The 16193-nt window shown below is 33.6% G+C and overlaps 1 protein-coding gene across 3 annotated transcripts in view; it reads left to right on the forward strand.

Moving 5' to 3' along the window:
- Positions 1–16193, forward strand: part of Jak2 (Janus kinase 2) — a 132703-nt gene that overhangs the window by 44769 nt on the left and 71741 nt on the right. For all 3 annotated transcript variants that reach the window (XM_071600612.1, XM_071600613.1, XM_027943074.2), the window contains exon 4: positions 2814–2937. In XM_071600612.1, coding sequence (XP_071456713.1) covers positions 2814–2937 — 124 coding nt within the window. The remainder of the gene's footprint in view (positions 1–2813; positions 2938–16193) is intronic.

The following is a 16193-nucleotide window of genomic DNA, read 5'->3' on the forward strand; positions in this document are numbered from 1 at the left end:
ATTTTTTCATGTACTTGTTGATTGACTGAATGTCCTCCTCTGAGAAGTGTCTGTTCAGGTCCTTGGCCCATTTGTTGATTGGGTTGTTTGTTCTCTTATTGTCTAATTTTTTGAGTTCTTTGTATACTCTGGATATTAGGGCTCTATCTGAAGTGTGAGGAGTAAAGATTTGTTCCCAGGGTGTAGGCTCCCTATTTACCTCTCTTATTGTTTCTTTTGCTGAGAAAAAACTTTTTAGTTTGAGTAAGTCCCATTTGTTGACTCTAGTTATTAACTTTTGTGCTATGGGTGTCCTATTGAGGAATTTGGAGCCCGACCCCACCGAATGTAGATCGTAGCCAACTTTTTCTTCTATCAGACGGCGTGTCTCTGATTTGATATCAAGCTCCTTGATCCATTTTGAATTCACTTTTGTGCATGGCGAGAGAAAGGGATTCAGTTTCATTTTGTTGCATATGGATTTCCAGTTTTCCCAGCACCATTTGTTGAAGATGCTATCCTTCCTCCATTGCATGCTTTTAGCCCCTTTATCAAATATAAAATAGTTGTAGTTTTGTGGATTGGTTTCTGTGTCCTCTATTCTGTACCATTGGTCCACCCGCCTGTTTTGGTACCAGTACCATGCTGTTTTTGTTACTATTGCTCTGTAGTATAGTTTGAAGTCTGGTATCGCTATACCGCCTGATTCACACTTCCTGCTTAGCATTGTTTTTGCTATTCTGGGTCTTTTATTTTTCCATATGAATTTCATGATTGCTTTCTCTATTTCTACAAGAAATGCCGTTGGGATTTTGATTGGCATTGCATTAAACCTATAGAGAACTTTTGGTAATATCGCCATTTTGATGATGTTAGTTCTGCCTATCCATGAACAGGGTATATTTTTCCATCTTCTAAGATCTTCTTCTATTTCTCTCTTTAGGGTTCTGTAGTTTTCATTGTATAAGTCTTTCACCTCTTTTGTTAGGTTGATTCCCAAGTATTTTATTTTTTTTGAAGATATTGTGAATGGAGTGGTTGTCCTCATTTCCATTTCAGAGGATTTGTCGCTGATATACAGGAATGCCTTTGATTTATGTGTGTTGATTTTATATCCTGCCACTTTGCTGAGTTCATTTATTAGCTCTAATAGTTTCTTTGTAGAGCCTTTTGGGTCTGCTAGGTATAGAATCATATCATCTGCAAATAGTGATAATTTAAGTTCTTCTTTTCCTATTTTGATGCCTTTAATTTCTTTCGTCTGTCTAATTGCTCTGGCCAGTGTTTCGAGAACTATGTTGAACAGAAGTGGTGAGAGAGGGCATCCCTGTCTTGTTCCAGATTTTAGAGGGAATGCCTTCAGTTTTTCTCCATTCAGAATGATGCTAGCCTGAGGCTTAGCATAGATTGCTTTTACAATATTGAGGTATGTTCCTGTTATCCCTAGTTTTTCTAGAGTTTTGAACATAAAGGGATGCTGTACTTTGTCGAATGCTTTTTCAGCATCTATCGAGATGATCATATGGTTCTTATTTTTAAGTCTATTGATGTGGTGAATAACATTTATTGATTTCCGTATATTGAACCAGAGGCTTAGGTTTTCTATATGTTTTTTTTTTTTTAAAAAGAGTGAGAGAGAGAGAGAGAGAGAGAGAGAGAGAGAGAGAGAGAAAGAGAGAGAGAGAGAATTTTTTAATATTTATTTTTCAGTTTTTGGCAGACACAACGTCCTTGTTTGTATGTGGTGCTGAGGATCGAACCCGGGCCGCACGCATGCCAGGCGAGCGCGCTACCGCTTGAGCCACATCCCCAGCCCATTCTATATGTTTTTTAACTCAGTGCCCTTCAACCATTTATCTGTTGCCTAAAATATCTGATAAAATCATATAGCCTTGCACATTTTATGTTGACAGTAAAGATGCTGATCTTAAAGTCTTTATAAGAAAAAAAATAAAGGTGAAAGGGATGTAATTACTAGTGGATTGTATAAAACTTTTCATTTTAAAATGAAACCATTTCATCATTCCATCATTCTTTTAAAAGTGTTGGATGATTTCTAAATATTTTAATGATTTGATACTCTCCATATCAATAAAAACACACACATATATACATACACAAATAGGCTTCCCTTCAATTAAAGGAAACTTGAACATATGAATTAAGCTTTCTACAGAAGACAATTAAAACTGGATTTAAAAAAAAACTGCATGAAGGATGGGTGTGAGTGTGTGTGTGTGTGTGTGTGTGTGTGTGTGTATCTGTGTGTGAGATGATTATTGGGATATTTTGTTGTTGTTTGTTTTTTGTTTTTATATATATTTAATCACTAGGCATGGGGCTGGGGATGTGGCTCAAGCGGTAGCGCGCTCGCCTGGCATGCGTGCAGCCCGGGTTCGATCCTCAGCACCACAAACAAACAAAGATGTTGTGTCCGCCCAAAGCTGAAAAATAAATATTTAAAAAATTAAAAAAAAATCACTAGGCAGTACTGGTGATTAAACTTAGGAGTACTCTACCATTGGCCTGCATCCCTAGCTCTTGTATTTTTTTGAGACAGGGTCTTGCTAATTTGCCGAGGCTGCTGAAGATGGCCCTGAACCTGAGATCTTCCAGCTTCAGTTTCCTAAATACCTGGGATTACAGGTGTATGTCACCACACCCAACTCAACAGTCATATTTTAATAATATGGAGAATAAAAGGTGTCTGATTAAAAGTTCAGTTTTAAATGTTGTTGTACCAGAAGATTTCAATTGCTACTGCATTTTCTTCTGATTTCTAACAGTTTTTTTTAAACTATCTGTAATCATTTTTATTTCTGCTTCTTTTCTAGGTATCACACCTGTGTATCATAATATGTTTGCTTTAATGAGTGAAACAGACAGGATCTGGTACCCCCCCAACCACGTCTTCCATATAGATGAATCAACAAGGCATAATGTACTCTACAGAATAAGGTACTTTATTGTTTATGATGTACAGTGACTTACTTTTTGGAAAAAGGGCAAAGTGTGAGAGAGTTCCAGCTATATAATTTGATAATTATAATGTTTTTTGGTGAGTTGCCACTTAACCCCTTTAGATTATAATTAGTGAAATGAAATTTAATAAAAAGGGATGGGATTGGCCTTTATTAGTAAAATTCAAAATGTTTAGAATATTGCTGATTTCCCAGGAAATTTGATGTTTTATGCATTAAAATATGGCCTCACATTTCTTCTTTCATAAATAACTTTTTTGAAAAGTTGAAATGAAAAAGATACATTTTTATTGGTGTTTATTTACAGTCTTAAAAGTCTTTTTTTGGGGGGGGGGATTGAACTCAGGGCCTTGTGCATTCGAGGCAAGTGCTCTGTGAATCGAGCTATATCCCCAGCCCTAGAGCCTTAATTTTTAAGTTAATTTATTTAATAATATATGGCAATGTGTAATGCCTACTTAGAGAAATCCAGAAGTATTTTTTTTATTCAAAAGCAGGAAGCAAATAACACATACCTGTGGTTTTCCAAGGATTTATATGTATTATTTTTCTTCACAACTTCATGAGGTATTAAAGTTCCATGTTAAAAATATCTGATGATTTGAGGTATTTTTTTTTAATTTTAAAAAAAATTTTGTTTGTTATTTTTAGATATAGCTTTGAGGTATTTCTTATATTTACTTATGGTCTCATAGTTAGGAAATGGCAGGGTTCAAATCCAACCTAAGTTTCTTCCTAAGCTTGCCTTTTCACCATATTATATGTACCTCATTAAAGAATAATATGTAAATATTAACATTGTACCTATCAATTGTTTGATTTTTACTATATTTTAATATTGTATTGCTTCTTTCCTTCACTCTATTCTATATGAAAATATGTAGTTCGATGTGTTTAAATTTTCTGATTTCCAGGATATAATTTACATTACATTCAACAGATCATTTTTTAATGAAATTATCAAAAAGACAAAATTAGTGTTCAGTAAGTGTCATTTACAAAAATGTCATTCTTATATACTGCCAATCTTAACATAATAGATGAAGAAGATCCACTCAAAATAGCTGCAAAACATTAAGCATTCAGGAATAATCTTATTAAGAAAAACACCAGACAGGATGGAAAAATTACCAACTTCATTGAAAACATGAATAATAAGAGTGTAATACAGCCATCCCTCATTATCCATTGGGTGTTGGTTATAGGTACCCCCTCAGATATCATCATCCACAAATGCTCAAGTCACGTATTCCTAATATTAGCATGTAACCTATACTCAACCTATAATATAATTTAAACCATCTCTAGAACTTTATAATACCTCATATAATATAAATGGTATGTAAATAGTTGTTATGCTATGTTATGTAGGAAATAACAACAAAAAGCATATACTTTCAGATTCAGTTTTTTCCTAAATATTTTTGATCAGCAGTTGATTGAATCTACAGGTGCAGAACTCATGTATAGGGAGGGCTACTGACTGTACTGGACTGGAGAGATGGCATACTATAAAGATAATGCTTTTTCTTAAAATATGGAATTAACTCTAATTCAGTAAAATCTCAACAAAGCATTTTAAGGAACTTGCCACTTTATTACAAAGTTAATCTCAAATTACTAGTTAAATAAGATAATCAAAAGAAAGGAGATTTACTTGTTATAAAATATTTTAGGAGATATTGTCACATTATATGAAGCTACAAAGCGGTATCTATTATTGAAGCTGCATAATTAAATTCAAAATCATAACATCCATAGAGTGATGACATTTATATAGCTTAAAATATGTAGTCCTTCATATGGGTAGAAACTTAATATATGATGAAATCTTTTCATATGAATGGGGAAGGGAAAGGTTGGTCAATAAATGTTGATGGGACAGTTGGTTACCTGATTGGATAAATTTTGGCTTCTTACTTCACAATGTATATGTAAATAAATTTTAGATTGATGTAAGAGTAGATTGATATACGAATAGAAATGTGTAAAAAAACCATTAAGTCATACCTGAATTGGAATTGAATAACCATGAATTTCTTTCGAAAATACCATTTAAGCTTGAAAACAGTAGAAGAAATCATACAGGACTGATTTCTATTGTTAACTATAAAAAATTTTAAACTTCTTTTTTTTTAAGAGAGAGTGAGAGAGAGAGAGAGAGAGAGAGAGAGAGAATTTTAATATTTATTTTTTAGTTATTGGCGGACACAACATCTTTGTTTGTATGTGGTGCTGAGGATCGAACCCGGGCCGCACGCATGCCAGTCGAGTGCGCTACTGCTTGAGCCACATCCCCAGCCCAAAATTTTAAACTTCTGAAAGTTAAAATCAACTATCAAAATTAAAATGCAAACTTTAAAGATGGTTTCAACAAATCAGATAGTTGTTAGTAGTTTTACTAAACTAAAATTTAAAATACTGTTTTATTAATTAGTTACTTAAAAGTACATAAAGAGATGTCATTTCACAAAAGGACAAATAAGTTATGTCCTTTTGAAAAAATGCTTGATCTCATTAGTTATAAAAATAATGAATACTTGAAGCCAGCAAGCTCTCATAATTATTTTACTAGTGAAAACTTAATATTGTGTATCATCTTTGGAAAATAATTTTACAGTATTTGCTGTTCTTGTGTCACCTGCTATTCCTCATGGTTTTCTGTGGATTTTTAGATTATAGGTGGCCCTTATTCATGTACCATATCAATTCTTTGCAGGCAGACAGTAGGGCATACTAAAAAGAAAATGGACTCACTTGTAATTACAAAAAGAAAGGAAAAAGAAACTTTAATATAAAGTAAAATTTAAGATGAAAGTACTTAAAATGATAAAGTATATCTACTAAAAACATGTAGCAAATATTTTTAGTGGTAAAATGTTAGAGGCATTCTCTTTCAAATGAAGAATAAGGGGGCTGGGGTTGTAACTCAGTGGTAGAGCGTCTGCCTAGCATGTGCGAGGCCCAGGATTCAATCCTCAACACCACATATAAATAAATAAAATAAAGGTATTGTGTCCAACTACAACTAAAAAATAAATATTTTAAAAAAAGAAGAAGACAAGAAAGTGAAGATGTCCACAATAAAGATGTAATTTATATGACAATAACACAAAGGATATAGAAACAAGTTTGTATATAGTGTCATTATTAAGTTGGTATTAATAAAAACAAGATTATTTTAAGTTAAGATGTTAATTGTAATCCTAAGAGCTACTCCTTATAACTCAAAAGTGTATAGTAAAAGAAAAAAACAAGGGACTTAAAACAATACACTAGAAAATATCTTTTTAATGTAAACGAAAGCAGTATTGGGAAATAGATGAACAAAAAAGACAAGCTGTTTAGAAATTACTAGCACAATGACAGACATAAGTCCTACTTCATTGTAATTGCTTTAATTATTAATAGATAAAACACTAAGTCAAAAGGCAGAGATTAAAGTAATGGATGAAAAACATGATCCAACTACATATGGTTTTAGAGGCATGTTTTATATTCAAAGATATAATAGGGTGAAAGTAAAGGATTTAAAAAGATACAATATAAAGGAAGAAGCAGGGAGGATTCAAGATGGTGAATCAGAGGCACTCAAAACTCACCTGCTTTTTTACAAGATAGAACCAAAACAACAGGTGTATAGTTGCTTGTTGAGGTGAGTGACTGTGAAAGAGCACTGGAATTCAATAGTAGAGAGAAAAAAACGTGGAGAAACCTAGATTTTTGATAACAGAATAGTGGGAGAAATAGAGCTTCCCAGCATCGATTGCATGTTATCATGGCAGGAGGACAGGAGATATCCCCTGGGTGGTATAGATGAAAGGGAAAGAGTCCCAGTTAGCTCCTCAAGTACAGAATTTGTCGCTCAAAGATATGTGGTTTAAAGAGATTGAGACTTCCAACATCTCAATTGCCTCTCCCTCCTGTTGGGTATCTGGGGACATATTACATCATCTAAGGAGTGCCCAGCCCAAAAAGCTCCTGAGAATCTTTGCTTACTGACCACCACATTTCCAGCTAGCTCATTAACATGCTACAATGAAGTAATGTCAGAAAATTTCCCAAATCTTGGGAAAGATGTGGATATCTAGATACAGGAGGCATTTATAACCTGTAGTGGACATGAACAGAAAAGAACCTCTCCATGACGTAGTATAAATTGCCAAAAGTACAAGAAAAAGAATGTTAAAATCTACAAAAGAAAAGCACCAAATCACATTTAAACTAAATCCTGTTAGACTAACAGCAGAATTCTCATCAGAAGCTCTAAAGGGTAGGAGGGCGTGGAATGATATATTTCAAGTCCTAAAAGAAAATAACTGCCAACCAAGATTGCAGCACAATTATTCTTCAGAATTGAAGATAAAATTAACACCTTCTAAGTAAGCATAAACCAAGGGAATTCATGACCATTAGACCAGCTTTATGGAAGATATTTAAAGGAATCCTATATCCAGAAGAGAAAGAAATATAAACACAATTATAATAATAATTTATTCACAATAAAATTACAAGAATAAATTTCATTAGAAGAGTAGACAAATAAATGAGAAGTAGGAAAGAATCAAACATTATAAACACAGTAAATCATTAAACTTCTAAGATATAAGAAATCATTAAACTTCTAAGAATAAGAAAGAAAGAAATAAACACATGATATTCAAATCAATGAAAAGAAAAACAACAAAATGACAGAAACAAGTTAATAATATCCCTGAATATAAATGATCTCGATGCTCCAGTTAAAAGATGCAGGCTGGATAAGTGACTGAATAAGATTTTCCAATTTATTCCATATAGTTTTTCAAAATATTCTCTAATGATCCTTTGAATTTTAATTATTGCTTTAATCATTAATAGATAAAACACTAAGTCAAAATATGTATGTTGTATAACAAGACCCAGCAATATGATGCCTATAAGGAAGTCAGATCACCTGTAGTGACATACACAGATGGAAACTGAAAGCATGGAAAATGATATTTCAAACAAATGGAATCCAGAACCAAGCATAAGTAGTTATACTTACATTTGACAAAATAGACTTCAATATAAAATGAATTAGAACAAGGACATAATTCATTATAAAGATATAATGATTATAAATATATTTATGTACCGAACATGGGAACACCCAATTAATAAATACTACTAGACATACAGGGAGAGATAGATCCCAATACAAAAACAGTGTGCTGCATCAGTATCCCACTATTACAATAGATAGATAGATCATCCAGGCAAAAATCAATGTAGAAACATCAGAGTTAAATTACACTGCAAGTCAAATGAACTTGACAGCTACATAATATTCCCTCCAACTGCTGTAGTATGTGTGTGTGTGTGTGTGTGTGTGTGTGTGTGTGTGTGAATATATGGAACTTTTTCCAAGATAGACCATATATTAGGCCACAAAGCAAGCCTTAAAAAATTAAGAAGAATTGAAATAATTTCTTGCATCTTAAATGATCACATGGAATAAAACTAGAAATCAACAGCAAGAGAAACTTCGAAAATTAAACACATGGAGATGGAACAATGTAATATTGAAGGAACATTGTCATTGAAGAAATCAGACAGGAAATTTAAAAATTCCTGGACTCAAATGAAAATGTAAATGCCACATAGCAGAATTTGTGGGCTACAGTGAAAGCAGTACTAAGACAGAAGTTTATAGCTGTAAGCACCAACATTAAAAAAATAGTGTGATCTCAAGTAAATAGTCTAATGATGCATTTTAAAGGCCTTAGAAAAATAAGAACCAAAAAAAAAATGAGATAATAAATATCAGAGATGAAATAGAGACTAAGAAAATCAATGAGAGTTGGTTCTTTGGAAATAAACAAAAACTGACAAACCTTTATCTAAATAGCCAAAAGAAAGAGAGAAGACCGAAACAGATAAAATTAGATATTAAAAAGGAAACATTGCAACACACATCACTAAAGTTCAAAGGATCATTAGGGAATCTTTTGAAAAACTATATGGCATAAATTGGAAAAACTTTAAGAAATATACAAGTTTTTGGACACATATGACCTACCAAAATTGAACTCAGAGAATATAAAAAACCCAAATAGATAAATAATAAGTAATGAAATTGAGATAATAATAAAAATATCCTCACAAAGAAAGCCCAGAACTGATGCAATCCCCATCAAAACACTAATGTCATTCTTCACAGAACTAGGAAAAAAAATCCTAAAATTCATATGGAAGCACAAAGGACCCTGAATAGCTAAAGCAATCTTGAGTAAAAAGAGTAGTGCTGGACACATCACAATACTTGATTTTAAAACATGTTACAGATAACAGTAACAAATTGTTACTAATATGCACAATATTAGCATAATAACATAAATGTATATCAGTGGAGACCCAGAGATAAACCTGGACATTTTTAACCATTTGGTTCCTAGCAAAAGTGCCCAAAATATGTGTTGTAGAAAGGATAGCCTCTTCAACAAATAATCCTGGAAAAACTGGATATCCACATGTAAAGGATTTGAACTAGACACCTATCTCTCTCCTGGTTTAAAAAAAAATCAGCTCAAAATGGATCAACAACCTTAATGTAGGGCATTAAAACTACCAGAAGAAAACATAGGAGAAACATTTCAAGACATTGGCACAGGCAATGATTTCCCAGATAGGACTCCAGTAGCTCAGGAAACAAGAATTATCAAATGTGATCATATCAAATTAAAAATCTGCCCACTAAAGGAAACAATCAGCAGACTGAAGAGACAACCCACAGAATGGGAAAAAAATTTTTTCCCAGTTATTCATTTTACAAAGGATTGACTTTTAGAATATATAAAGAACTCAAAAACAACAAAAAAGAGTAACCCAAACAAAAGGGCAGTGCAGAAAGAAGGCATTAAAGGAAAAGTGGAATTGAGAGATGGATGACAAAATAAATAACCTAAGAGTCAATATTACAAAATCTGAAACCTGGAAAAACTTGAAGATTGGTTACTGGAGCTGAAAATAAGCTCAGAGGGCTGGGGTTGTTGCTTAGTGGTAGAGCACTTGCCTAGCACATATGAGGCATTGGGTTCGATCCTCAGCACCATATAAAAATAAATAAATAGGAGTTGGGGTTGTGGCTCAGCGGTAGAGTGCTCGCCTAGCATATGTGGTGTGCTGGGTTTGATCCTCAGCACCACACACACACACAAAAATAAATAAATAAAGATATTAAAAAAATAAGCTCAGAGTTGCCTAATCTGAACCTAAACCCGGGTGGGGGTGGGGGAGAGTCAACAGAGAGATCGAGATGGAGTGGAAAATCTTTTATTTTTATTCATATAAAAATATTGGCAAGGCAGACAAAATTTAAAGTGCAATGGGAACAGTAGGGTCCTATAAACAGAGCAAGCAGCTTAAACCAAATTGTGAAAAGAAAGCTATGTTTGGAGTCTATAGCCATCTTGTGGAGCCCTCAGCCAACAACTAGTCACTCTCTTAAATCATTGTGGCATCTTTCCAAGTCTAGGAGCTGCAAATTAAATCAGAGGGAAGTCCCCTGTAGTGAGACCTCTTAAGAATCCAACCAGAAGGAACTTCTAAAGGGACCAATACTGGGCTGAAAATCACGGAAACTCATCCCCCTTCCCCTTCACAAGGTAGAGCAGACCTGTGTGGGGGAAGCGCGTATCCTCTGTGACCCAGAGACAGAGCAGCAAAATATCTTTGGCCACAGCAGAGGAAAGTGGATCCATCTGGGCAGCCCCAGTTCCAACTATTGACAATGTGGGGAGGCATTGTGGGAATCCTAGGGACTGTCCTCTCAATCATGGGACCATACCAGAGGGAAGCTGCCTGAATATTTAGTGACATAGAGATCCAGTTCCTGGATGGTGGTAGCCTGAGTAGAAGGCTGCTAGGAGAAGTTCCCTGAATATCCCAGGATAGGCATCTGCAAACATAGCTAGAGGGAGATCAGTTAAAGTGAAAAATTGCCTGATCCAAGGCAATAGGAAGTGGCTGTTCTCAGCCCTAACTGGCTTCCAGCCTCACCTGTGATCACAACTAGTGAGTGAAAGGGCATTGTTTGGATGTTGGCTGGATCTTGCATCAGTCCTAGTCAACAAAGGTAATCAACCCCTGCTGCTCACAATACGGAGCAATGGAAATTAGGACCCAATTGAACTAACTGAATTCCTATACTACAGTACTCCAGAGACTGGTGTTGGCCAGGGGAATACTTCTGGACCACAGAACACCTGTGGAAAATACACAGCCAGAGATTATATGTTCACAGAGAGCCACCAGGATTTACACCACCATGAAAAGGCTCCTGTAGAGGGGAGCAGGTTCATGGTGATTCAAAGTAATCACAGGGATACTCCAGAGCCTGCATCCTGAATTCCTACACATAATAGAAAAAACCAAGTCACAACACTCTACCCTCCAAGCAGTCAACTTCAGGATCCTGAGCTGATAAAACAGAACTAGTTGGTGGGAGTTCCACAGCAGCTAGGGAATTGACTCCTGTGCTCCTGAAAATTTTGGAGAGATCCACAGCCAAAGAATGATGGACATCTGCTAAATGTCCGAACCCCAATAAAATTCAAACCAAGATTTAAAAAGAATTTTCTTCATCTTGTCATGGTTTTATTATAAGTAACTCTAATATCAACTTTGTTTTTTTTCTACTTTTAATTCCAACTTTTATTACTTATTTCAGAAGTAAATGACACATCCAAATCATCAAGAACAATATAAACCAAGAAAAATAATACAATTTCAAATCTCTCACCATTTCAAATAGAGTATGTTTTTAAAAAATTATAAATATTCTTTCTAGATATACATGGAAGTAGAGTGTATGTTATATATTATACATACATAGAGTAAGTATAACTTGTTCCAGTTAGGATTGCATTTTTGTGGTTGTATATGATATGGAGTTACATTGGTTGTGTATTCATATACAAGGATAGTAAAGATATGTCCAATTCATTCTACAGTCTTTTCTATTCTCATTCATTCTCCCTTCCTTTTAGTCCCCTTTTTCTAGCCCAGTGAACTTCCAATCTTCCCTCCCTTGTTGTGGGTTATATTAGAGAGAACATTCTGTCTTTGGGTTTTGGGGACTAGCTTACTTCACTTAGCATAATATTCTCCAGTTCCATCCATTCACCAATAAATGCTATAATTCCATTCTTCTTTATCTAAAATCAACTTTGAACATATAAATAACTTGAACAATACTGGTTACTGTATTAGCTAAGATTGTACTTTCAACCCACTTGAATGTATTTCATCTAATGGTTTAAAACATTAATTAGAATCTTTCTATGTTTGTTTTCCTAATTCTAATTTATACTTGCTTCTGTTACCTGCTGTTCATCCTCTTGCATTATCTGCTACTACCTCATCTATTCTTCCTTTTTACCTTGCTATAGATTATTCTTTCTATCTTTCCTTTTTTATCTTTCCTTATCTTTTTCCTTTTTGCTCCATCTTTCTTATCCCTGCTTTAGCCCTCATTTAAAGTTATAGCAATTTTAGTAGATTAGGAAGTAATTTTTTGACCTATTTCAGAACTTTACTACAAGTATATCCCTGGATTTGAGGAATTGTGGAGAATAATAGAAGCAAGTTTTTGTTCTCATAAGGTTGAATTGAGGCTTGGCTCTGAAGTGATTATAGTAAATAGGGTTAAATGGCATCTTTCAAAGTGGTGCTGATACTGGGATCAGCATACGTTACACATTGACTTAAAGTGTCAATAGTTGGATATTCACCTAACATAGGACTTTTATAAGAAAGAAGGTCACAAAGTAGTCTGTTACTTAAAAGAAGTGGTGACTATCCTGATAGGTGGACATACAAACAATATGAAAAAGCAAGGGAATAAACCATTTCTAATAACTCATAATTCTTCAACAACTGACTCCATCAACACAAAGGGGAGGAAATGTCAGAAAAAGTTTAGAGAGTTCATAGTCAAATGTTCTTTAAGCTAAAATAGATGTAAAAAATGAAATTAGAGAGAAAATACAGGAAGTGAAAGATCACCAATAAAGAGATAGAGGGATTCTGAAAAGGAACCAAATGTAAATCCTGAAAGTGAAAAACTCATTAAACCAAATAAGAAATCCAGTTAGAAGCATCACTAATAGATTAGATCACTCTGAAGGTAGATTTTTAGGCCTCAAAGATACAGTATATGATCTTGAAAATAAAGTTGACCGTAGAGAAAAGATGTTAAGAGTCCATGACCAGAATATTAAAAAAATCTGGAATAACATCAAGAGGTGAAATTTAAGAATTATTGGGGGATAGGTTTAGCTTGACATACAAGCTAAAGGGATGTACAATCTTTTCAATGAACTAATAAAAAAATTTCCAAATATTAAGAATGAAATTGAGGACTGGAGTTGTGGCTCAGCGGTAGAGCACTCGCCTTGCACATGTGAGACCCTGGGTTCAATCCTCAGCACCACATAAAAATAAATAAGTGAAATAAAGGTATTGTGTCCAACTACAAGTAAAAAACAATTAAAAAAAAGAATGAAATTGAAATACAAATACAAGAGGCATATAGGACTCAAAATATAAAAAGTCTCAATAGATCCACTCCATTATTATTACATCCACATTAAAATGAAAATGCCTCACATACAGAATGAAAGACTTTTAAAAGCTGCAAGAGAAAAATGACCTGTCACATTTAGAAGTAAACCAATCTGGATTTCAACTTATTTCTCAACCTAGACCCTAAGGGCCCAGGAGGGTTTGGGATAATATATACCAAGCTCCAAAAGCAAATGGATGCCAACCAGGAATCCTATACTCAGCAAAATTAAGCTTCAGAATTAAAGATGAAATAAAAATCTCAATGTTAAACAGAAGATAAAAGAATAACCAGAAAGCCTTTCCTATAAAATATACTCAATGAAATATTTTTGAAGAAATGAAAACCAGCATGGGGATAAATTATACTAGAAGAATAGTCCATTAGGGGAGAGTAAAGTCAGATTCTAACATTAGAAATAAATTAAAATTACAGAAAATAAAAATCATTTCTCTATAATAACATATAATGTAAATGATCTAAATTCTTAAAAGACATAGGTTGTAAATTGGATTAAGAAACAAGATCCAAAAATATGCTCTCATCAAGAGACTCACCACATAGTCAAAGACATCTACAGACTGAAGGTGGAAGGATGGGAAAAGACATATCATTCAAATGGTACTCATAAACAAGCAGGGGTAGCTATCTCATATTGGACAAAGTGGACTTCAAGCCAAAATTAATCAAAAGAGACAAAGGTAACTTCATACTGATTAAGGAAATCATACAACTACAAGATATAATGATTGTAAGTATTTATACCCCAATGATGATGCTTCTACATATATAAAACAAACCCTTCTCAACATTAAGAATCAAATAGACCACAGTCCAATAATACAGGGTTACTCTAATACACCTTTCTTACTACTGGATAGATCATCCAGACATAAACTAATAAAGATTCTATAGAACTAAAAAATACAATTAATAATATGGACCTAAAAGACATCTATAGAATATTTTGTTCATTAATGAACAACTGTATTTCTTTTTTCTCAGCAGTACATGGAACATTTTCTAAAATAGACCATATTTTAGGTCACAAAGCAAATCTTAGCAAATACAAAAAAATAGAGATAATACTTTATATTCTATTAGATCATAATAGAATCAAATTAGAAATCTAGATAAGATTTAAAAAAACTCCAGAAACCAATCTAATATGTGGAGATTAAATAATATACATCTGAATGACCAATGGATAGCAGAAGAAATTGGGGGAGAAATAAAAAAAATTCTCTGAAGTAAATGAGAATAGTGATATATCAAAATCTCTGGGACACTATGAAGGCAGTTCTAAGAGAAAAATTTATAACATTGAGTTCATACATCTAAATAGTAGAAAGATAACAAATAAATCTAACATTATATCTCAAGTCCCTAGAGCAATAAGAACAAACCTATATGAAAATCAGTAGAAGACATGAAATAATTAAAATCAGAATCAAAATCAATGACCTTAAGAATAAAAAAATACAAAAGATCAACAACTAAGATTTACTTATTTTTAATTTTTTTACTTGATTTAATTAGTTATATATGACAGTAGAATGCATTTATATACTTTGGGGGATCATACATAGATGGGATATGATTTCTCTTTTACTGAGTGTACATGTTACAGAATCATTGGTCATGTAGTCATATATATACATACAGTAATAACGTCGGTTTCATTCCACCATTTTTCCTATCTTCACGTTCCCATAACCCCCCTCCCATCACTTCCCTCTACTTAATCTAAGGTAACTCTATTCTTCCCTAGTGCTCTCTCTGCCTTATTGTGAATTGCATCCGAATATTAGAGAAAACATTAGGCCTTTGGTTTTGTGGGATTGCCTTATTTTGCTTAGCATGATATTTTCCAGCTCCGAGCATTTACTGGCTAATACCATACTTTCACTCTTCTTTAAAGCTGAGTAATATTCCATTGAGTATGTGTACCATATTTTCTTTATCCATTCTTCTATTGAGGGACACCTAGGTTGGTTCCATAATCTAGCTATTGTGCATTGAGCTGCCATAAGCATTGAGGTGGTTGCGTTACTGTAGTACGTTGATACTAAGTCTTTTGGGTATAAACCAAATAGTGGGATAGCTGGGTCAAATGCTGCTTTCATTCCCAGTTTTTTGAGGAATCTGCATACTGCTTTCCATAGTAATTGCACCAATTTTTAGTCCCACCAGAGATGTATGAGTATACCTTTTTCACCACATCCTTGCCAACATTTATTGTTGCTTGTATTCTTGATAATTTCCATTCTGACAGGTGTAAGATGAAATCTTAGAGGAGTTTTGATTTGCATTTTTCTGATTGCTAGAGATGTTGAAAACTTTTTCATATATTTGTTGATTGATTGAATTTCTTCTTCTGTGAAGTGTCTTTTCAGTTCCTTAGCCAATTTATTGATTGGGTTATTTATTTTTTTTTTTTTTGGTATTAACTTTTTTGAGTTCTTTGTATGTCCTAGGGATTAATGCTTTGTCAGAGGTGCATGTGGTAAAGATTTTCTCTGAATATGCTGGCTCTCTCATGTTATTAGTTGTTACTTTGGTTGATAAACTTTTTAATTTGAATGCATCACATTTATTGATTCTTGATTTTACTTCTTGTGCTTTAGGAATCTTGTTAAGGAAGT

This window comes from Marmota flaviventris, chromosome 13, assembly GCF_047511675.1.
Source record: "Marmota flaviventris isolate mMarFla1 chromosome 13, mMarFla1.hap1, whole genome shotgun sequence".
In the NCBI taxonomy this organism is placed as follows: Eukaryota; Metazoa; Chordata; class Mammalia; order Rodentia; family Sciuridae; genus Marmota; species Marmota flaviventris.